The sequence below is a fragment of the Salmo salar genome, chromosome ssa29, assembly GCF_905237065.1.
Source record: "Salmo salar chromosome ssa29, Ssal_v3.1, whole genome shotgun sequence".
In the NCBI taxonomy this organism is placed as follows: domain Eukaryota; kingdom Metazoa; phylum Chordata; class Actinopteri; order Salmoniformes; family Salmonidae; genus Salmo; species Salmo salar.
Genome location: NC_059470.1, coordinates 19,655,393 through 19,679,463, shown reverse-complemented (window position 1 = coordinate 19,679,463; position 24,071 = coordinate 19,655,393). Strand labels below are relative to the sequence as shown.

General features: G+C 40.1%; 1 protein-coding gene and 1 long non-coding RNA gene across 3 annotated transcripts in view; one reads left to right on the top strand and one right to left on the bottom strand.

The window, feature by feature from the left end:
* Positions 1–1,281, bottom strand: part of LOC123731529 (uncharacterized) — a 30,682-nt gene extending 29,401 nt beyond the window's left edge. Inside the window, exon 1 of the long non-coding RNA XR_006762687.1 lies at positions 1,067–1,281. This is a non-coding gene — a long non-coding RNA (uncharacterized lncRNA). The remainder of the gene's footprint in view (positions 1–1,066) is intronic.
* A 1,772-nt stretch (positions 1,282–3,053) lies between these two features.
* On the top strand, positions 3,054–22,258 carry LOC106590268 (myosin-7). 2 transcript variants are annotated; one of them, XM_014181091.2, is made up of 40 exons: positions 3,054–3,075; positions 3,205–3,247; positions 5,934–6,142; positions 6,431–6,574; positions 6,670–6,826; positions 6,912–6,939; positions 7,031–7,136; positions 7,293–7,385; positions 7,750–7,813; positions 7,904–8,002; positions 8,435–8,538; positions 8,623–8,761; positions 8,876–8,994; positions 9,142–9,291; positions 9,377–9,547; positions 9,731–10,040; positions 10,149–10,222; positions 10,418–10,623; positions 10,723–10,846; positions 12,688–12,824; positions 12,906–13,161; positions 13,405–13,647; positions 13,735–13,911; positions 14,022–14,167; positions 14,243–14,333; positions 14,426–14,815; positions 14,956–15,082; positions 15,180–15,298; positions 15,387–15,583; positions 15,768–15,951; positions 16,344–16,509; positions 16,831–16,955; positions 17,043–17,351; positions 17,461–17,664; positions 17,769–18,065; positions 18,200–18,304; positions 18,416–18,511; positions 18,605–18,739; positions 19,013–19,061; positions 22,129–22,258. In XM_014181091.2, the coding sequence occupies exons 3-39, from the start codon at positions 5,942–5,944 to the stop codon at positions 19,031–19,033; spliced, it is 5,814 nt and encodes a 1,937-aa protein (XP_014036566.1). In that variant the 5' UTR covers positions 3,054–3,075; positions 3,205–3,247; positions 5,934–5,941; the 3' UTR covers positions 19,034–19,061; positions 22,129–22,258. The 2 variants fall into 2 exon arrangements, with proteins under 2 accessions (XP_014036566.1, XP_045566530.1); XM_045710574.1 differs by lacking the exon at positions 19,013–19,061 and having other exon boundaries at positions 3,055–3,075.
* Positions 22,259–24,071: the final 1,813 nt, after the last annotated feature.

The following is a 24,071-nucleotide window of genomic DNA, read 5'->3' as shown; positions in this document are numbered from 1 at the left end:
CTCAGATATCAATGTACCTCACAAGCTGTCCATCTCAATCAGAGAAAGGCACTCAGCAGGAATTTCACTGGGTTATAGATGTGCTCAAGGACAAAGGGAGGGAAACAATGTGGCATAAACAAGACAGAGTTAAAGTTACACCCCACAAGTCAACAACTTGAGAGACCAGCAACAGCCACACCCCACTTATTAGAATAGAAAACAACTTTATTGTCCGTTACAGTGAATAATTTACATATGTCTTCTGCTCCGTTCTAAATTCCCTAGGCTACATGTCTATGATTTTCACACCTCCTACACATATTTATGTTATAATATCACAACTGTGTCTTGTATTGTATGATATAAGCTTATTGTATAAGCTACTGTTGGTGCTTCTCTTTAATTTTCTTCATTGGGCTTTGGAAAGACGCCATTTAAAATGTAACTATGAGTAATATAATTGTTGCACATTTTGGGGTATTTAGGCTGGTCGTTAGACAATGCTTTCTAGCTGAAAAAGGAACAAAAACGATTATGTTCTATTTTATTCGCATAAAAAACATTTTGCCTTATCTGTTGTCTTTCTAATTGCTTACATTTTGTGCATCTTATCTTTGAATCACTCAACATCAATAATTGGCACAATTGGGATTTTAATTTAATGTACCCTTATTGTGAAGTGTTACCACATTATTACTGAAATACCTTAATGTTTATTTTATATGCAAGAGTTTTCAGTGTTATACTTAACTACTAATACATTAAGAAACAACACGCTAATATTCCATCTGTGTTAACTACAGGGAGGACTGTGATGTGATCTCTTGGGCTGCAAACTGTACTTCCTACCAAGTCCAGCTGGGAACTCACAACAAATGATCTACACCAAAAATGAGATTGAAGCGAGGTCCTATCAAATCAAGGCTATTTTCTCAGTCTTTTGTATTCTGACTATGACACGAATTTCCTATATGATAATAATATCCACACAAATTTCTTAAAAGATAATATCCCTGCACCTGCACATTGAATACTGCATGCTGACAGTCCGGTAGGACTTACAGATAATGTCATTATGACTTACCTTGGTCAGTGCTGATTCTGTTGCTAGAGGAAGATTTGTGGAGGCTACTCCTGCATCACTAACCTATTTAGCCTATATCTTTCTTTCACCCCCTGTCAGGGAACCAATGTGCCTTAGTGAGGGAAGAGATGGTCTTAGCCTGGGGGAGCAGTAGAGATGGCTTGGCAGTCTGGCAATCTATGGAGACAAATGACAACAGAAGAATAGGTTAAGGTGAATCCATGTGTTCAAGTACATCAAGCACGACACACGACAGCTGGGAATGGGATCCTTAGCGAGTCATTGAAGGTTAGGGGATGGTATGTTCAGCTGTGGAAGCTAATTGCAGAACCTCAAGGCTGAAGTGAGGGCCAAGGTGTGAAGTTGTAAGAGTCAAAAGGGCTCCAACATACATTATACTATACAGGGGTCATATGCACAGGTCTTGAAGGAGGTAACACCTTTTCCAGCTATGTCACCAGTACACCATCACCTTGTTAACAGCTTCACACATCTTGATCGTTAACAGTGTGACACTTACAAATCCAAGACCTCATGCCCCTTGTCTCAGCACCTTATCAGATACTCACTCAGTCTAATGGAGAAATACACAGGGGCTACGCATGTTTTTGTGTATGCAATGTACTAAGACTGAGTTGATGCAAACTTTACACAGAGGACGCTAATAAATAGCAGGGGGAATAAACAAAAGGCTATTCACCAAGGTTTCAATAGCATATTGTTTTTGAAAGCGTTACAAGTATCTGACATGTTGGACACATGTAAACGTCATGTACCCTTTTTTTTAGGAGCACTGATAGTAAATTGAATATCTTTGAATGAATTATGTGTAAAATAAACAATATCTTCTGTTTCCAGCTCAGGTATGACGTGCCTGGGTGAAAGTTTTGTTAACAACTCATGAGGTAAATGGAGTCCTCCCTTCCATTTGTGGCCTGGAATTATTTATGTGAGAAGGCTGCAGCTATTACAATGTCAGATGGTGAGGCCCACACATTCAAACACATTGAAGTGCCTCATGGTCAGTTGAAGGAATCCAAGAACAATTTCACAGGTTTATATTTGTCCTCAAGGATAAAAAGGAGACAATGCCACGTCAACAAGATGGGGCCTAGGGTTATGCTTACAGTAGCTGGGACTCTTGGTGACAATGGAATGGAAAGTGACCTTGCCTTGGTGAACAACTGACAGATGCAGTTGTCTTGCAATGATTTCACACCATATGTGATGACTTTCTCATGTCATCCAATTACCTTAAGCAATCACAACACAAAGACGTTCTAGTTTGTTCCCAAACATGTACTAGAACATAAAACTCAAAACTAACCTCCATCAAAATGATGAGAACTCCCCCTTACTTAATTCAAGGGATTTCCAATGCTCAAACATACAATATTGATATGTATTAGATGTCCATTGAGCCTGAAACTGCCCAGTAAAGGAGGGTGCTAAAATGGGCTCTGAAATGTCATAATGTCATCATGTAGCCACCCCACCTCACTCCAAAAAAGAAATTATAGCAAAGGGTGATGCTCTACATGCACCTTGGGTTTTTGCTCCCCTTCTCCCTCCTCATTGATAGCCTGTTGTTACAACAAGCCTGATAGGTCTGAGGTGCACACCTCTACTTCCCAGATTTTTGGAGCTAACTTACTTTCTGTCATTTCATGTCACATACATCATTTGATGAATTCTCATTGGTCAAACATACATGCTTGTAATGTTTAGATAACTACAGAGCCTGAAACCGCCCCCTGATCAAGTGGGCTTTCAATGCAGCCAATTTCTCCCCTCCTCTGTCCGCCCTGGAATAGCCTGTTGTTATAACGAGCCTGATAGGTCAAAGACGTATATACCTCTAGCCCCAAATACAGATCTTTTGAAATAATCAGTCTAATTTATGTCATGAACCATCTCCATATAGGGCTGAGCAACACTCTTTATAAAGGGTGTCGGAGACCAGGGGGAGACAGACCAGGGGGAGACACAAGGCACCGGACATCCTGAAGGTAAGCATATAGAGGCAGTCTGCTGAGGAGGGCAAAGATAGTCATTATACGACCTAACAATAGTCATAACCACACATAGCTGGTCAGTTGACTGATATTTGTCTTTGTATTTGTCTATTTCATTCTCAGTAGAGATCCTTTCCACCAAACTTATCCAAGGGGTGACCAACAGGTAAGAATCATAATCTTCTAAAATAAAGGTTCTATAAGCCTCCTAGTGGTTTGTGTGAAGTCTTTAAATGTGTTTCATGAAAACTATAACAGCTTGACAAATTTGTATACTAATGCAAAAATAAAGATAAAAATAACATGATTTATTTGATGTATTCAATTTTCTTGTCTGTACTCATCAATCTAGTCAATTTGTTTATGTTGCATAATACATCTATCATGTACAGTAATTACATGTTGTCAGTGTCATCACTAACACAAGCTGAAGATTTCAGCTACAGTGGACCTAGCTACTTTTGGTCTGCTCTGAACCTCACATGTTTTGGTTTATTTCCAATGTGCTATTGGTTTACTGACCTTTGTATTGTTCAGATAAACACTTATTAATCTAGGACTCTAAATCTGGTCGCCTACTGCTGTCCTGCCTCAACCGTTGTTTTCTTTAAGCTTATATTTTAAAGTTCTATTGGTCTGCCATGACCATTATGCCATGGCTGGTACAGTATACTACTCATATACAGTATATACAGTGCGGTCCAAAATTATTATAATTCAAATACTGAGCTATTTAGTATCCTAAATAAATTCGGGAAATTATTATATTTTATACTAATACAATTGCTCAGAGAAAGATATTTTGTTTAACAAGTTAAAAAACTTTTCTCAAAAGGAAGGGGTCGAAATTATTGACTTCCCTGTTTTCAATACCCCACCTTGTGAGAATAATTGGTCTAAAATATATCACAAGTTGGGACACATTATGGAGGATCTTCCACCATTCCTCCATACAGAATCCATCCAGAGACTTGATATCCTTTGTCTGCGCTTATGGACTGCCCTCTTCAATTCAAACCACAGGTTTTCAATAGGTTTCAAGTCTGAAGACTAAGATGGCTATTGCAAAATGTTGATTTTGTGGCCAATTAACCATTTGTTTGTGGATTTTGATGTGTGCTTGGGGTTATTGTCTTGTTGGAAGATCCACTTGCGATCAAGTTTCAGCCTCCTCCCAGAGGCAACCAGGTCTTTGCCTAAAATGTCCTTGTACTGGGTAAAGGTCATGATGCCATTGACCTTAACAAGGGCCACAGTGCCATTATCCTCACAAGGTGAGGTATTGAAAACAGGGGTGTCAATCATTTTTACCCTGTACCTATTAGAGAAAAAAGTATTACTTAATAAAATCTCTCTGAACAATTATATTACTATAAAATAATATAATTTCCAAATGTTTTTGAGCATACAATATAGCTCAGTATCTGAATCTTTTATTTTATACAGTCATTTTTGCTCATCTTTATCAAAGGTGTCAATAATTTCGGACACCACTGTACATACAGTAATACTAATTTCACATTATACAATTTATTTAGGTCTTTGGGTTAACAGTTTTGGGACCACTGTTTTAATAATATATATTTTTTAAGTATTAAAAGGTGGAATATGCAGAAATCGCGTCGCCATTTCCTAGTTGCTAAAATTCTAATAGTTAGCTTACTTTCAGTTTATGTGACAAAACAGTACAGTGTAGAGAATCATTGTACCATCTAAACCAAAAATATTGTATTTTCATCTGTTAGAAGCTGGTGTCCTTCAACCGATTGTAAAAAAAAACCAAAAAAAAACGGTAAAGTATGAAGATCTTAATGGTTTCTTAATTTTGAGAAATGTTTGTTATGAGAATCCTGGCATGCAACAAACCATGTCAACAGTGAGAAACCAGCCACATGTACAGTGCCTTCGGAAAGAATTCAGACCCCTTGACTTTTACCACATTTAGAAATACCTTATTTACACAAGTATTCAGACCCTTTGCTATGAGACTCGAAATTGAGCTCAGGTGCATCCAGTTTCCATTGATCATCCTTGAGATGTTTCTACAACTTGATTGGAGTCCACCTGTGGTAAATTCAATTGATTGGACATGATTTGGAAAGGCACACACCTGTCTATACAAGGTCCCACAGTTGACAGTCTATGTCAGAGAAAAAACCAAGCCATGAGGTCGAAGGAACTGTCCGTAGAGCTCCGAGACAGGATTGTGTCAAGGCAAAGACCTGGGGAAGGGTGCCAAAAGATGCATTCGGTATTGAAGGTCCCTAAGAACACAGTGGCCACCATCATATTTAAATGGAAGAAGTTTGGAACCACCAAGGCTCTTCCTAGAGCTGGCCACCCAGCCAAACTGAACAATCGGGGGAGAAGGGCCTGATGGTCACTCTGACAGAGCTCTAGAGTTCCTCTGTGGAGAGAACCTTCCAGAAGGACAACCATCTCTGCAGCACTCCACCAATCAGGCCTTTATGGTAGAATGGCCAGACGGAGCTACTCCTCAGTAAAAGGCACATGACAGCACGCTTGGAGTTTTGTGTCACGGGCCTACAAACAATACCCCATAATGTCAAAATGGAATTATGTTTTTAGACATTTTTACAATTAATAGAAAATAAAAAGCTGAGATGTCTTGAGTCAATAAGTATTCAACCACTTTTTCAACCACCAGCCTAAACGAGTTCAGGAATAAAAAGTTGCCTAACAAGTTACATAATAAGTTGCATGGACTCACTAAATCGATTTAATCCATTTTGAATTCTGGATGAAAAAAACAATACGTGGAATAAGTCAAGGGATATGAATGCTTTCTGAAGGCAATGTATGTATTCAATGCTCTGTTCCTGCCTGCACAGATTTAAGAATGGGGGACAGTTTGATGGCAGAGTTTGGCGCGGCAGCTTCCTTTCTGCGTAAATCAGACAAGGAGCGTATGGAATGCCAGACTAGACCCTTTGACATAAAGAAGGAGTGCTATGTGCCTGACCCTGAGGTTGAGTACGTCAAGGCCACAATCACCAGTAGAGATGGAGCTAAAGTCACCGTTGATACTGAGTTTGGAAAGGTAAATATTTTGTTGAAGAATATGACCTGGAAAATGGACACATGGAAAATCATAAAATAATTAATTTTCCTACTAGGATAACTCTATCCGCTTTATAGATTACTCTAAGTATGATTCTCACAAGAGACAACAAAAAGAAGAATCCTAACTTGAGATCTCAAACATGTTTTATGTAAATCAGGCATTACATTTGTGACAATTCAATGTTGTGTGTAATCTCAAATTAGGATGAGAACACCTCTGCACCTTGAAAATGAAACAAAACAATTTAATTTGCTCTTCTTTCAGACTGTTACTGTGAAGGAGGACGACGTCCACCCCCAGAACCCGCCAAAGTTTGATAAAATTGAGGACATGGCGATGTTCACCTTCCTGCACGAGCCCGCTGTGCTGTTTAACCTCAAAGAGCGTTACGCAGCCTGGATGATCTATGTAAGTAATGACCTGTCTGCTAATATCTCCAACAAATCAAATATTAATTCAAATGAATGAAACTAAATCTGCGGTATCCCTCTTGTCTTCCACAGACCTACTCAGGGCTGTTCTGTGTCACTGTCAACCCATACAAGTGGCTGCCAGTGTACGATCAGTCTGTTGTCAATGCATACAGAGGCAAGAAGAGGACAGAAGCTCCTCCTCACATCTTCTCCATCTCTGACAATGCCTACCAGTACATGTTGTCAGGTAAAATATAATTTTTCCTTTTCATCTATATAAATCAAATGATATTTGGATAATGTCACATTTACTGATACTTCTCTTTCTTCAGACAGGGAAAATCAGTCTGTCCTTATCACGTAAGTACATCAACCAAAGGTTATATCCATTTGAGACTATTTAAAGTTAAGAGAAATTCTGAGACATCAACATTTGTATTTTCAATCCCAGTGGAGAATCCGGTGCTGGAAAGACTGTTAACACCAAGAGAGTCATCCAGTATTTCGCCAGCATTGCTGCTGTTAGCGGAAAGAAAAGTGCAGCAGAAGAAAAAAAGGTAAAAAAGAATGCAAATATTCATTATTATCGATCCAAAATTAAACATTCTTCATGGCTGGATGGGCATACAGCATGTTGACAAAATCCAATATTTGTTCGTTACAGTATTTATTTTAATGCTGCATTTTAACACTGTGTGGTTGTTGGTTTGTAGGGGACCCTGGAGGATCAAATCATCCAGGCCAATCCTGCCCTGGAGGCTTTTGGTAATGCCAAGACCATCAGGAATGACAACTCCTCCCGATTCGTACGTTTGGTCTTGTTTGTTTGTCAAATATCATTCAAAGCTTACCCTCTGGATTTGAATTGTATAACCATTAGCTGATGTCATGACGTTAGCCAATCTTCCTCAGGTCCATCAGCTAATCTTCCCTTTTGAGACTATCTGTGTACCAGACCCGGGTTAAAAAGTATTTGTTTTATTTCAAATACTTTCTGTTTGATTGAGCCTACCAGAAATGTGGGATTTAAACTTTTAGGATTATTCCATCAGTTCCATTACACCATGCAAGCTCAATCAAGCGCACCTAAGGTATTCAAAAAGAAAACAAATACTACTTGAACCCAGCTCTCGTGTGCTCATTAATTTATGCTATTACAATAATTTACAGGGTAAATTCATCCGCATTCATTTTGGAGTCAGTGGGAAGCTTTCGTCTGCTGACATTGAGACTTGTGAGTACAATACTCAATTTGCCCAGGCTTGAACAGATCTCTTTGACAGGAGAAACATTAATACCAAAATCACTTTTCCATACTGATCAGATCTTTTGGAGAAGTCACGTGTAACTTTCCAGCTCAAGGCTGAGAGAGACTACCACATCTTCTACCAGATCCTGTCCCAAAAGAAACCAGAACTGCTGGGTGAGTATTGAATCATCAAACTGAGTAGGGTTGAGGTCAATTCTGGATTAAACGGAACATTTCTGATGAAATCCAATTCAATTCTTATGGTGCAGCGAGCCCAGAGAGTGTGCTACCCCATCCCCCAGCGTAAAACCCTCAGCACAATGTAGCGTGATTTATGTTGTAACGTTTACTTTTTTCATAAGAAAGTTGAAATTATTTAAGTTCTATGCAAGTACGCAACACTGAAATTGGATGCACACAAATCAATCTCCTGCTGCAGTTTTTCAAAACTTGATTAGGACTAATTTGCCGTCCTGTCTATTTATAAATATAACACAATGCCAATTTTAGAATTGACCCCAATCCTAATGCGGAGAATATTATGTTCTGACCTACAATTTACGACAGCATCAACACAAATAAACTGTGCTGTTCAATTCTTTTCAGAGATGCTACTCATCACCAGCAATCCCTATGACTATGCCTTCATCTCCCAAGGAGAGATTGCTGTAACCTCCATTAATGATGCAGATGAGCTAATGGCTACTGATGTAAGTAAAATATGTACATACGATCATTTCCCACTTGTATCCAACTCTTTCTCCAATACAAAACAATGGTATTTTTGGAACTAGGATGCCTTTGATGTGCTGGGCTTCTCCCAAGAGGAGAAGAACGGCATTTATAAGCTGACTGGTGCCATCATGCACTACGGCAACATGAAGTTCAAGAATAAGCAGCGGGAGGAGCAAGCAGAGGCAGATGGCACCGAGGGTGAGTGCTGAGGATTTAAAACCTTTCACTTCAATATGCAGTAGTATCTGAAAAATCGGAAAATCTAAAAGCAGTTACTGTGCCTCTTCCAATCATACAACTTTGCCTTTCCAGATATTGACAAAGCTGCATATCTGATGGGCCTGAACTCTGCTGACCTAGTCAAGGGGCTGTGTCATCCAAGGGTCAAAGTAGGAAATGAGTGGGTCACCAAAGGTCAGAATGTCGACCAGGTGAGTCTCAAAATAGTTTTACATTTCAAGGAGCTAATAATTTTGAGCCTAACACTCTGTATAGGGTTGCTAATATTTTCATACCTGTAATTCCCACGTTTATGTTGAGCCTATGTTTTGGTAATTTATTTTCTAAATATTTTGTAGGTGTACTACTCTATTGGTGCACTGTCAAAGAAAGTTTACGAGAACATGTTCCTCTGGATGGTGATAAGAATCAACCTTTCTCTGGACACTAAGAATGCTCGCCAGCACTACATTGGTGTGCTGGACATTGCTGGCTTTGAGATCTTTGATGTGAGTGTTTGATGTAAATTTGATAAAAATGGAATCTAGAACATTACAGCAGACAAAATAAAGTAACTGTGAACTTCTATTTCAGTTCAACACCTTTGAGCAGCTGTGCATCAACTTCACTAATGAGAAGCTGCAGCAGTTCTTCAACCACCACATGTTTGTGCTGGAGCAGGAAGAGTATAAGAAAGAGGGGATTGTCTGGGAGTTCATTGACTTTGGCATGGACTTGGCTGCCTGCATTGACCTCATTGAAAGGGTTGGTGTCTTCAGTTTTGCAGAAGTTTATATGATATGACCTGAGTAATCTTTGAGATTTCAAACATTACAAGGGAAATGTTAATAAATGTGCTTCCATTACAAATTATTCTGATATTTATTCACTATGCTTTTATTCACTATGCTTTAACATTAATTTATTTTCATTAATTCCTTCCACTAGCCCATGGGTATCATGTCCATCCTTGAAGAGGAGTGCATGTTCCCCAAGGCCAGTGATTCTACATTCAAAGCTAAGCTGTATGACACCCATCTGGGCAAAAATGCATGCTTCCAGAAGCCTAGGATTGTTAAGGGTAGACCAGAGGCCCATTTCTCCCTGGTTCACTATGCTGGCATTGTTGACTACAACATTGGTAACTGGCTGGTGAAGAACAAGGATCCTCTGAATGAGACTGTGGTCGGACTGTTCCAGAAGTCAAGTCTTAAGTTCCTGTCCAACCTCTTTGTGAACTATGCTGGTGCAGAAGGAGGTACTATGTGTTTATATCTGCAAAGACTACAAACCGCTAACATAAATACAAATAGACAATATTGTGGTCATAATAGCATATTTAAATAGTTATTTCATTATCATACAGCACCTGAAGAAAAAGCGGCTGGAGGAAAAAAGAAGAAAGGCTCTTCCTTCCAGACGGTGTCTGCATTGCACAGGGTAAATCTGAGCTTAAATAAACATATGTATGATGTTTTCACATGTCAGAATATTAACAAATGTATTATGTTTGTGCTATATTTGAGATGCCAGTATGTTGTGGATTGGCATGTTAGCATTAAATGCCGTTGTGACTCGTGAGGTACTTGGAGACTCATTCACTGATGGAAAATTCTACATTTGTCATACTCACAGGAGAACTTGGGTAAACTCATGACCAACTTGAGGTCTACTCACCCCCACTTTGTGCGTTGCATCATCCCCAATGAGACCAAGACTCCTGGGGCCATGGAGAATCCTCTGGTCATGCACCAGCTGCGCTGTAACGGTGTGCTGGAAGGCATCAGGATCTGCAGAAAGGGCTTCCCCAACAGAATCCTGTATGCTGACTTCAAACAAAGGTAAAAATAATCATTAATTTCCTTTCTAAAATAAATTCAACTGTTTAACTATTCAAATGTTCCCTTTTCTAAGATAATTGATTTCTGATTTAAATTCAGATACCGCATCCTCAATCCAAATGCTATCCCTGAGGGTCAGTTCATGGACAACATGAAGGCAGCTGAAAAACTGTTGGGCACTTTGGATATTGACCACACCCAGTACAGATTAGGACACACTAAGGTAAGTTCTCTAAATAGAGGAAAAGCAATAAAAAAAGCAACCTGTTGGACCAGGATGGAAAAATAGCAGCAATATTACCAATACATCACTATCATGGTAACCTGAGCAATGCCTTTTGAAATAAGTGCTGATATACCACTGATCATGCTTACCTCATGTCATCTGTGTCTAGGGAGAATGTGTCTAGTCGAGATAAAAACTGAGTATACAAAACATTAAGAACAAATGGGTCAAGTCGAGGACCTGCTCTTTCCATGGCAGACTGACCAGGCGAATCCCGGTGAAAGCTATGATCCCTTATTGATGTCACTTGTTAAATCCACTTTAATCAGTGCAGATGAAGGGGAGGAGACAGGTTAAAGGATGATTTTTAAGCTTTAAGAGAATTGAGACATGGATTGTGTACGTGTGCCATTCAGAGGGTGAATGGGAAAAACAAAAATGGAAGTGCCTTTAAACTGGGATGATAGTAGGTGCTTGGCACACCAGTTTGTTTCAAAAACTACAACACTGCTGGGTTTTTCACAGTTAACAGTTTCCCATGTGTATTAAGAATGTTCCACCACCCAAAGACATCCAGCCAACTTGACACAACTGCGTTGGAGTCAACTTGGGCCAGCATTCCCTGTGGAATGCTTTCGGCACCTTGCAGAGTCCACGCCCCAACGAATTGAGGCTATTCTGAGGGCAAAGGGGGGTCGGGGGGGGTGGGGGGTGGGGGTGCAAGTCAATATTATGAAGGTGTTCCTAATGTTTGTTATACTCAGCGTATCTTTGGTATAGTGCCACCATGTGGTAGATCCAGAACTAAAGTAGCTACTTATAAGCAATTAAAAGCATTGTGGCCATACTGTTTTTGTACATGTTTTTAAAGACCTTGCCAAATTGTGTAACTCTTGGTCAACATGCTGGGATTGAAGTTCTAAAATCAACAGAGTGGCTGTGGATCTGACTTTTCTGGACCCCTGTTCCCAGGTTAAAGGTCCTAAAGCTTCTGCGCATGTGTGGGATTCTCTACTCACGCACAGTCTCTGCTCTACTCGTAGAAAACAGGCTACTCTGGCGACTTGTTCTTGTTTAATAAAGTTAGATCAAAGCTGAATCAATGTCTGCCAGATCCCAATGACAGTATTCTACATAACGGAACTGACTATAATAGCATTGTATAACGTTACTGTAAGGAAAAAACAGCACCTCATTTCTTAGGAGTTTTTTGGAGGATTGTGCGAATGGTTGCATTTTTGTCTCATGTGGCCAGAACTCAACAGTGCGCGCCACTAAGCAAAATATGTACTTTAGTTGAAACAAAACACAGGTATGCTACAGGTTGTTAACACCATCTGCTATTAAACTCGCTCAATTTACACGACTAGAAGATCTAAATGCATATTCCCATGAAACTGATTGAGATCAAATGAAAGGCATGCACTTTTTGCAAAGATGTTTCACCGGTAAAACTTGAAGAATTTTCATTCACAATTGACAGTGAGAAATGTGAAGGGAGAGGGACAACAAAAATGCAGGCCTGAAGGTAAAGAAACAGAACATGATACTGATCTTTCCAGCGGGATCCAGGGAGGCTGGATGGGGGCAGGATGGGGCGGTTACCTACAGATCCAAAGCCTTGGCCAAATATAATTAGCTCATTACAGGGCCAAATTGTGGTCAATGTGTAATTTTTGTAAGAATTGCCATGAAATCAGCAATCTAAATAGAACTACCACGTTTTGTAAATCTGGGGATAAAACATTCAAGTTATTTATGGTCAACTGGCATAAAAATACAATCCTGCCAAATACAGGACAATACAAGCACTACATTATGAACTTGTGTATCTTTAGGTATTCTTCAAGGCTGGTCTCCTGGGTACTCTTGAGGAGATGAGAGACGATCGTCTCGCTCTTATCATCACTGGTCTCCAGGCCCGATCACGTGGTCTACTTGCCAGAATTGAGTTCCAGAAAATTGTTGACCGCAGGTTGGAATAAGAATAGATACAACTTCTGCAGACAATATGGTGGAGGAAGAAAAGGCTGTATAATTCTATTCAATTTCACAGGGATGCCTTGCTTGTGATCCAATGGAACATTCGTGCCTTCATGGGTGTCAAGAATTGGCCCTGGATGAAGATGTTCTTCAAGATCAAACCTCTGCTGAAGTCAGCAGAGACTGAGAAGGAGATGGCCAACATGAAGGAAGAATTCTTGAAGCTTAAAGAGGCTTATGCTAAATCTGAAGCCCGTAGAAAGGAGCTGGAAGAAAAGATGGTGTCCCTTATCCAAGAGAAGAACGACCTGCAGCTCGCTGTCCAAACTGTGAGTAACTTTAACTGCACTACAGTTGTTGCATTCACATCCTTTGTCAAAATGGCCTTTGTCAAAATGAGCTTTTAGCTAACTAGAGAAATAGAAAAACAGAGAGAGGAGCAACATGATTTGCGAAATACATACAATCAGTGGAGCATTTGTCGATTATTTGTACTGTCCAAATATTTTGCCACCAAACAAACTTCAAATACTTATAATACTTATATATACAATATATTGACACATTGACAGCAAGAAGACACTATTGGTGATGCTGAAGAGAGATGTGAAGGTTTGATCAAGAGCAAAATCCAGCTTGAGGCCAAAGCCAAAGAGCTGACAGAAAGACTGGAGGATGAGGAGGAGATGAATTCAGAGCTAACTGCTAAGAAGAGGAAGCTGGAGGATGAGTGCTCAGAACTCAAGAAGGACATTGATGATCTGGAGCTCACTCTGGCTAAAGTGGAGAAGGAAAAGCATGCCACAGAGAACAAGGTAATCGTTTATCTTTATTCTTGTGATGTTAAAATTCCAATTAAGTGGTTTGGATAAAAGTGTAATGACACTGTTCTATTTCCTTAGGTTAAAAACCTTACTGAGGAGATGGCAGCTCTGGACGAAATCATTGCCAAGCTGACCAAGGAGAAGAAGGCTCTGCAAGAGGCTCATCAGCAAACACTTGATGACCTGCAGAGTGAGGAGGACAAAGTCAACACGCTGACCAAGGCCAAAGCCAAACTGGAACAGCAAGTTGATGATGTGAGTATCAAATAGTAATTCACAAAATGTACAACAAAATTAGTTATATCCTAAAAATACGCTACAGTAAATTGCTGACTCCGAATGTTGTTTAATATATCCTTCATCAGCTTGAAGGGTCTCTGGAGCAAGAGAAGAAGGTGAGAATGGACCTTGAGAGAGCCAAGAGAAAGCTGGAGGGAGATTTAAAGTTGACCCAGGAGAGCCTAATGGACCTGGAGAATGACAAGCAGCAGCTGGAGGAGAGAATGAAGAAGTAAGATCACAACCCATAACACCTCATGAATAGTTATTTTACAGAAGGTGCTCAAATGTGTTATTTACTTATCAGGAAGGACTTTGAGATGAGCCAACTCAACAGCAAGATTGAGGATGAGCAGGCTTTGGGTGCCCAGCTTCAGAAGAAACTGAAGGAGCTGCAGGTATTTCAATGGCATTGTTGAAAAGGGAATCTTTCTGTTACATATGCTTATGTTCTCATCTTACCAGAACATTTGAATTCCTACCATTTCAGGCCCGCATTGAGGAATTAGAGGAAGAGCTGGAGGCTGAAAGAGCTGCCCGTGCCAAGGTGGAGAAACAGAGGGCAGACTTGGCCAGAGAGCTAGAAGAGATCAGTGAGAGGCTGGAGGAAGCTGGTGGAGCCACTGCTGCCCAGATAGAGATGAACAAGAAGAGGGAGGCTGAGTTCCAGAAGGTGCGCAGAGACCTTGAAGAGGCTACCCTGCAGCATGAGGCTACAGCTGCCACTCTGAGGAAGAAAAATGCGGACAGTGTAGCTGACCTGGGAGAACAGATTGACAACCTTCAGAGAGTGAAGCAGAAGCTGGAGAAAGAGAAGAGTGAGCTCAGGCTGGAGCTGGATGATGTGGTCTCCAACATGGAGCAGATTGTCAAGGCTAAGGTCAGTGGATTCATAATGACAAAATACAATACCTTTCTGAGATCAGATAGATATAGCAAATGGAACTGCACATGCCATTAGGTTAGTAGATACAATCTATGAAGGTTGTGCTGTGTTATCTAAAAAACAAATGTTTTCAGACAAACTTGGAGAAAATGTGCCGCACTCTAGAGGACCAGATGAGTGAATACAGGACGAAAGCTGAGGAAGGACAGCGATCCATCAATGATTTCACCATGCAGAAAGCAAAGCTTCAAACTGAGAATGGTATATTAACTAAAACCTGGACATGCATATGAACAGACAAAATGAATTACCACAATTAGTAATATAATTTAAAATAATTTGAATATCATGAAAACAGGTGAACTTGCCAGACTGTTGGAGGAGAAGGACTCTCTGGTCTCTCAACTGACCAGAGGTAAGCAGTCCAACGTTCAGCAAATTGATGACCTCAAGAGACAATTGGAGGAGGAAGTCAAGGTATTTATACAAAGAATGCAGAGTCCCTTATCCAACTACATTTATCTTCAGGCATAATCACAGATCCTTTTTTAAATTTCCTTACCAGGCAAAGAACGCGCTTGCCCATGCAGTGCAGTCTGCTCGCCATGACTCAGATCTGTTGAGGGAGCAGTATGAGGAGGAGCAGGAGGCCAAGTCTGAACTGCAGCGTGGCATGTCCAAGGCTAATGCTGAGGTGGCTCAGTGGAGAACCAAGTATGAAACTGATGCCATCCAGAAGACTGAGGAGCTTGAGGACGCAAAGTATGGATGTTTTATTACTTTCTCTTACGTTTCAGGCTATTGAACCTTGGCTGAAAAAGCGATACACAAATGTACTGTACATGATCAATATAAAATACATTGATTAAGTATTAAACAACCATTATACTGTATTTCAGACAGAAAAAAGGCAGCTGAAATGTGTTTCTCATCTATGCCAATCTAGGAAGAAGCTGGCTCAGCGTTTGCAGGATGCAGAGGAAGCTGTGGAAGCTGTAAATGCTAAATGTTCATCCCTGGAGAAGACTAAACACAGACTCCAGAATGAGATTGAAGATCTCATGGTGGATGTGGAGAGATCCAATGCAGCTGCTGCCTCTCTGGACAAGAAGCAAAGGAACTTTGACAAGGTAAGAAAAAAACAAATGGAATACACAAGTCCTATTAGACTTCATTATTATACATGATAGGGGTGGCAGGTAGCCTAGTGGTTCGAGAAGTGGGCCAACACTCTCAGACAAGAAAACCTGGTGCGGAGTTCGCTCGCAACCGGAGGGTTGCTGGCATCATCCTACATCGCCTGCCGTTGTGCCCTTGAGCAAGGTACTTAAACCCCAATAATTGCTCCAGGGGCACTGCACTGTGGAAGACCCATAGCTTCCAGCGCCTGTGTGTCTCGGGGGGTTGGGTTTTGAGCACAAAGACACATTTCCATTCTTTGTAAGTTAATGGACAATAAAGCACATCTCATCTTAATCATACACTGTATTCCAACTACCTAAAATACCTGTATGATTTGCAGGTCCTGGCTGAGTGGAAGCAGAAGTTTGAGGAGTCTCAGACTGAGCTGGAGAGCTCCCAGAAAGAGGCCAGATCTCTCAGCACTGAGCTCTTCAAACTCAAGAACTCTTATGAGGAGTCTCTGGATCATCTGGAGACCATGAAGAGGGAGAACAAGAACCTCCAAGGTCAGACCATGAGCATTATTAGCCTATATAATTTAGTCAATGAAAGATCGATATGTAATAGAGATTACGAGTGTGAATGTTTAAACGTTAAAACGGAATTGGGATCGTTGAAGTTAAGAAAAAATCCACTAACAAAAAACATTTTGTTATAGCCAAACTAGACGATAGGTTATAAAGGCCTGGGGTTTGTTGTGTAATTTAAATAAATAAGGTAAGAGCATAAGAATCATTGGGTTATATAACTTAGTCAATTGAAAATCGATATGCTATAGAGATCAGATATCACAATAAATGTTTGATGTACAATTATATTTTCCACAGAGGAAATTTCTGACCTGACTGAGCAGCTTGGTGAGGGAGGAAAGAGCATCCATGAGCTGGAAAAGATCCGTAAACAGCTGGAGCAGGAGAAGGCTGAGATACAGTCTGCTCTAGAGGAAGCTGAGGTGAGATTGAAAAATATTTACTAGTAGTGAAAGTACCAGAACTACATTTTGAGATTTTACAAACTATGGGTGGCTGTGTTGTCATAGGGCTCCCTAGAGCATGAGGAGGGCAAGATCCTGAGAGCTCAGCTGGAGTTCAATCAGGTGAAAGCTGACATTGAACGGAAGCTGGTAGAGAAGGATGAGGAAATGGAGATGAATAAGAGGAACCAGCAGAGAGTTGTGGATACCCTGCAAAGCTCCCTGGAGTCAGAGACTCGCAGCAGGAATGAAGCTCTCAGGCTAAAGAAGAAGATGGAGGGAGATCTCAATGAGATGGAGATCCAGCTCAGCCAGGCCAACAGGCAGGCATCAGAGGCCCAGAAGCAACTTAAGGGTCTCCATTCCCATCTGAAGGTATTACTTCTATAACATTGAATTAAAAACATAGCTTTTGCCTTCAGCAAAAGCCAAGCCACAGTGTGTAACAAAATAAATCTAGTAAAATCATTGATTCTTTCTACAGGATTCTCAAATGCAGCTGGATGATGCTCTTCGTGTCAGTGATGACCTGAAGGAGAACATTGCCATTGTGGAGAGACGCAACAACCTGATGCAGGCTGAACTGGATGAGCTGAGAGCCCTGGTGGAGCAGACTGAGAGAGGCCGCAAACTGGCTGAGCAGGAACTGCTGGATGTTAGTGAGAGAGTTCAGCTGTTGCACTCACAGGTAAGACAGTAATACATAACAGTTAGTGTTCTCCTTAAATATCTGCTACTTGAGGTACGTAGAGGTAATATACAAATAATTTGTCATACATACTGTATGTGTAGAACACCAGCTTACTGAGCCAGAAGAAGAAGCTAGAGGGCGACACATCCCAGCTTCAGAATGAAATGGAGGAGGCTGTGCAGGAGTGCAGAAATGCTGAGGAAAAAGCCAAGAAGGCCATTACTGATGCTGCCATGATGGCAGAAGAGCTGAAGAAGGAGCAGGACACCAGTGCTCACCTGGAGCGCATGAAAAAGAACATGGAGCAGACCATCAAGGACCTGCAGCACCGCCTGGATGAAGCTGAACAAATCGCCATGAAGGGTGGCAAGAAGCAGATCCAGAAGCTGGAGTCCAGAGTAAGTGTCTAAGCTACATTCTCGTCTATTAATTCAATGTCACATGTCATATTTCTAGTAATATTTCTAGCTGCAGTATTAAAAGTATTGGAACTAACAAAATAATTGGAAATGGTGCGTTAATATCTTTCCAGGTGAGAGAGCTAGAGACTGAAGTGGAACTGGAGCAAAGGAGGAGCAGTGATTCTGTAAAAGGAGTCCGTAAATATGAGAGACGCATCAAAGAACTCACCTACCAGGTACATCATAAAGTTTAAGTTGAAAGTGCACTATTAACATGTTCAGAATCAAATGTAAAATGTATACTGTATTCAGTATGACTACATTCTTCCCATTATTTTTCGGTGCAGACTGAGGAAGACCGTAAGAATTTGAGCCGTCTGCAGGACCTGGTGGACAAACTGCAGCTGAAGGTCAAATCCTACAAGAGGACTTCAGAGGAGGCTGTAAGTAACCTTCTATCATCTAACTGATGCATCTGTAATTCTCTAATTGTTTTGTTTGCTAGAAACATAAATCATATTTAAAAATGTTCACAGGAGGAACAAGCCAATGCCAATTTGGGCAAGTTCCGTAAGATTCAGCATGAACTGGATGAGGCAGAAGAGAGGGCTGATATTGCTGAGTCTCAGGTCAACAAGATGAGAGCCAAGAGTCGTGATGCCGGCTCCAAGGTCAGTAAAGTTGCTGTCGATGTACAGTGTTGTATAGGTTATAATGTTGCAGTTTCCCATGACAAAAGCCTCAACCTTAATGTTAGGTATGGTATCTGGGACTCTATTTAATGGTCATTTCAATTCTCGATATTCTCTCATTTATTCCTGAAGAAAATAAGTAATAAATGCATAAATTGTTACTAAGTAACTATACATACCTGTTGAAGATCCCCATTGTACAATTTCAACCAGAAAACAGTGTTTTCATTATTTATCTATCCTCTGTCACAGAAAGGAAAGGATGAGGAGTGAGGCCCAGAGTTGTGATGCCGACTCCCAGGTCAGTTCTTTCAATCAACATAATTATGTTGGTTATAATTTGCAAACTCCCTTATGCCATGTATGATGACAGACCCAACCTCAATTGTTTTGTTAGCGCTGGTTTCCTCAAAACGATTCTTCCAGGAGATTACACAGAGCTCTGTGCTAACCGTGGCTGCAACGAAAGGAACACCGGAATAAACTAGCAGATTAGCTGATATTATGATGTTACGGCACCAAGCCGGCTTGATACTAGACATCGGAATTGGTCATTGTCTGTGTTCACTACTCCCGCCCGAAAGAAGTAACACCAAGAACAACAAAATCTATATAGTTAAACTGAGTAATGTCATATAACAACTAAAAAAATATGATTAGACTAGAATATCCTGGTAGTACAAGGATTTTGTCATCATATTTAATTGCAGACAATTACTTATTATGCCAAAGTATGCCTACATCGAGGCTACTGTTCTGCGAGAATAAAGGTATTGAAGAACAACTTTGAATTAATTAAAACTTTGTAAACGAACGTGAAATGGATTGCAGTAACATCTGTAACAGACAATCTACATATCAATATAAAATGAAGCACTTTGCATATTTAATTGATTAAAGGTAAAGGTCTCCATAAAAACCATAACACTTAATAATAATGCTCATGTAGGCTTCATTTTTGTCTATCATCACATTTTGGCGTTCATTTCTACTTTTTGTTGAAGATGTCATTTTCTGGCTATAGAATGCAAGGAGGACATCATTTCAAAGCTTAAAGAAAACAACATGCTACAGATGTGGCTTTGTGAGCGCTTTTCTGGATCAGAAATTAAACAAATTATACTGACATGATGTGAGACGACACTTATATGGGGATTAAACATTTAAGTAAATATTGATCACTCATATGCAAATAATGAGATATGTGACTAATTAGCTAGCTATAGCCAGTCAGTAAATTCCCAATAAATGTGATGAGGCTGTCATTCAAACGGCTTATACCAGTTAGCTAACTAGCTAGCTACATTTTTGAGTTACTAAGAAATTGTTGGATGACACAAGTCATGTATAATGAATGTTGGCTAGCTAATACACTTAGCAGAATTATCGTTTCCCAAGAAGTAAACTGGCTAGTTAGCTAGAAAGTTAGCTAGCTAGACATCCATTGATTCTGCAGACAGCTAACTAGCTAGCTAACTAGCCAAAACGTGGCTAACAAGCTTGCTACCACATGAAAATAATCAAATTATGATATTTCTGGTGAAATGTTACAATATAGCTGGACTCGTTCTGCCAAATATACTGTGAACACAAGGTTAGCTAGCTAGCAAGCAAACAATAGCTAGCCCAAGTGTTGCTAGCTAGTAGCTAACTAGCCAAGTAACATTATACCATGATCTCTCCTGGTGAAATTAATAAGAAATTACTTTCCCTACCACATTTCTTTCCAATTCAGAGATTGTTTCTTTAATATAGCACAATATGCCACAGTAGGCCAGCCAACAGGCCTAATGAATGTATCCCTGTAAGAAAAGATAAATGTTCACTATTCAGTGTTATCATGATCTGTAAATAAATAGATAATCACGTATATCCACAAAAAATGTGAAATGTTACTCTTCACTGCCAGCCTAACCACGAAAACATTCCCGTATTTTATTTAGAAGAGTAAAGTCATTAATGGATTACATAAATTGGAAACTAAAAATTAAAAGGAGTACACCAACATAACTTTTCCATTCATACAATATGAATATGCTACATTGCCATAGTAGATTGCCGTGGAAAACAATGAAATACTTTGTTTCCGTTGTACGGAATGGTTGTTAAAAAGCAGAGCTAATTTGTTCCGATGATAATACCCTCCATATCATGAAAATACTTTGGCATCAATCAGGGCTACAAGCTAACAGGCTGACTACACCGCTCGCGTCGCATGCGCGAGCGTTGCAAAATAAATTTAGAAATCTATATTATTCAATTATTGCACCCACACTGCTCGCACGAGCCAACGAGCGTCTGCTTTGCCAAGGGCTAAAATAGAAGTCAGTTCTATTTGTGACGCAGATCGCGCTGCAAGTCCTTTCTCTCCCATCTCCTCATTGGTTTATAGAAGCAGGTACCCACGTGCCATCTCCTCATTGGTTCATGGGTGACTGAAAGACGAACGAGGTCAGTGGCGGTAATGCACCTAATTTATGAAACTTGCCAATCGCAATATAAAGTCAAGAGAAGAAAAAGCCTAGGAGGAGGAGAGATGACTAGAAACGATTCGGTTGACCGTTTTATGTGTGGATTAATTGTCGGACTAGAGGACCTTGTGCATTTAAGGTAAAATAAGAACTCAATGTTTTTATCCCAGGACAAATTAGCTAGCAACAGCAAGCTAGCTAAATAGGACAAATTAGCTAGCAAGTGCAAGCTAGCTAGCTAAATTGCCATACATGTTTAATGCTTTTCAACCTGTCCCCAAATTAATGTAATTGGTTCAGAGTTTGTTTTGATATTTTAACATGTGTGTCGTGATCACGTTTGGTGTGGGAGGACAAAACAAATTTATGCAAGACGGCGCACGATGGAGCACACGCACAGCCGGTTTGGGCTCCGTGTAATGCTGACATCCGCTGTAGGGAACGAAAATTCGGTGGCCAATGATGGTTGCAATTGAGATCAGTTGTGAGGATGATTTTATTGTGTATTGATGGTTTAACGATAGATTAACTTCTGTACGCCTGCCAATGCTCATTGCAATAACCTTACTATCATTCATATAACTATAAATTCAAATATTGTGCCCTGTCATGGGTTTAAAAAAGCATGGTATATATGTTTCAGTGGTCACTTACAATGTGATGGATTTATTGCAATAAATATAGGACATCGTTGCTTCTTTAAATATTTGGTGAAATCTTTAATTTACTAGTAGACACAGTTAGTGTTATTCATGATGTTTATAGTGTATTCTATACACTCAAACAATGAGCCCTAAAGTTTCATATATATTTGATGATGCACAGAATATTGTAAGAATGTTTTTAGTGTTTACAGTAGTTTATTACATTTTAACCTTCATCCATCTTGTGTCACAGAAAGGACATGATGAAGAGTGAAGCTCTCGGATGGACCTTTCTGAAAATCTCCTGACTGTAGTGCTTTAGTTTTTTCTCTATTCTCCATGTAACATGAGCAGAATAAAGAATAAAGTCAATTTAAATAGCCCCTCTGTGTATTGCTTGATTCTATTCAGACAGGAATTCTAGACTAGATTTTGTAAGAATGGAATTCACCATTATTTATTAAAGAAACGGAAACACTTACCCACACCCATGAGCAATATCATATTTTTTTGGCCTAACATTAAGGATTTGTGTGGTTTCATGAAAAATGTAACCCTCAAACTACAGACTGGTGTTATTTTGACCCTAGAGGCATACTGGATTTTTTTTAAATCACAGCCTATATGTGGTTTATTTGATTCTGCAAAATGTTCATGACAAATTTTTAGATTTTTTTGCTATTTTATTAAAAATAAAGAACAGAAATACCTTACTTACATACAGTTGAAGTCGGAAGTTTACATATACTTAGGTTGGAGTCATTAAAACTCGTTTTTCAACCACTCCACAAATTTCTTGTTAACAAACTATAGTTTTGGCAAGTCGGTTAGGACATCTACTTTGCGCATGACACAAGTAATTGTTCCAACAATTGTTTACAGACAGATTATTTCACTTATAATTCACTGTATCACAATTCCAGTGAGTCAGAAGTTTACATACACTAAGTTGACTGTGCCTTTAAACAGCTTGGAAAATTCCAGAAAATGATGTCATGGCTTTAGAAGCTTCTGATAGGCTAATTGACATCATTTGAGTCAATTGGAGGTGTACCTCTGGATGTATTTCAAGGTCTACCTTCAGACTCAGTGCCTCCTTGCTTGACATCATGGGAAAATCAAAAGAAATCAGCCAAGACCTCAGAAAAACAATTGTAGACCTCCACAAGTCTGGTTCATCCTTGGGAACAATCTCCAAACGCCTGAAGGTACCACATTCATCTGTACAAACAATAGTACGCAAGTATAAACACCATGGGACAATGCAGCCGTCATAACGCTCAGGAAGGAGATGCGTTCTGTCTCCTAGAGATGAACGTACTTCGGTGCGAAAAGTGCAAATCAATACCAGAACAACCGCAAAGGACCTTGTGAAGATGCTGGAGGAAACAGGTACAAAAGTATCTATATCCACAGTAAAAAGAGTCCTATATCGACATCACCTGGAAGGCCGCTAAGCAAGGAAGAAGCCACTGCTCCAAAACAGCCACAAAAAAGCAAGAATACAGTATGCAACTGCACATGGGGACAAAGATCGTACTTTTTGGAGAAATGTCCTCTGGTCTGATGAAACAAAAATAGAACTGTTTGGCTATAATGACCATTATTATGTTTGGAGGAAAAAGGGGGAGGCTTGCAAGCCGAAGAACACCATCCCAACCCTGAAGCACGGGGGTGGCTGCATCATGTTGTGGGGGTGCTTTGCTGCAGGAGGGACTGGTGCACTTCACAAAACAGATGGCATTATGAGGGAGGAAAATTACGTGGATATATTGAAGCAACATCTCAAGACGTCAGTCAGGAAGTTAAAGCTTGGTCGCAAATGGGTCTTACAAATGGACAATGACCCCAAGCATACTTCCACAGTTGTGGCAAAATGGCTTAAGGACAACAAAGTCAAGGTATTGGAGTGGCCATCACAGAGCCCTGACCTCAATCCTATAGAAAATTTGTGGGCAGAACTGAAAAAGCGTGTGCGAGCAAGGAGGCCTACAAACCTGACTCAGTTACACTAGCTCTGTCAGGAGGAATGGGCCAAAATTCACCCAACTTATTGTGGGAAGCTTGTGGAAGGCTACCCGAAACATTGACCCAAGTTAAACAATTTAAAGGTAATGCTACCAAATACTAGTTGAGTGTATGTAAACTTCTGACCCACTGGGAATGTGATGAAGGAAATAAAAGCTGAAATAAATA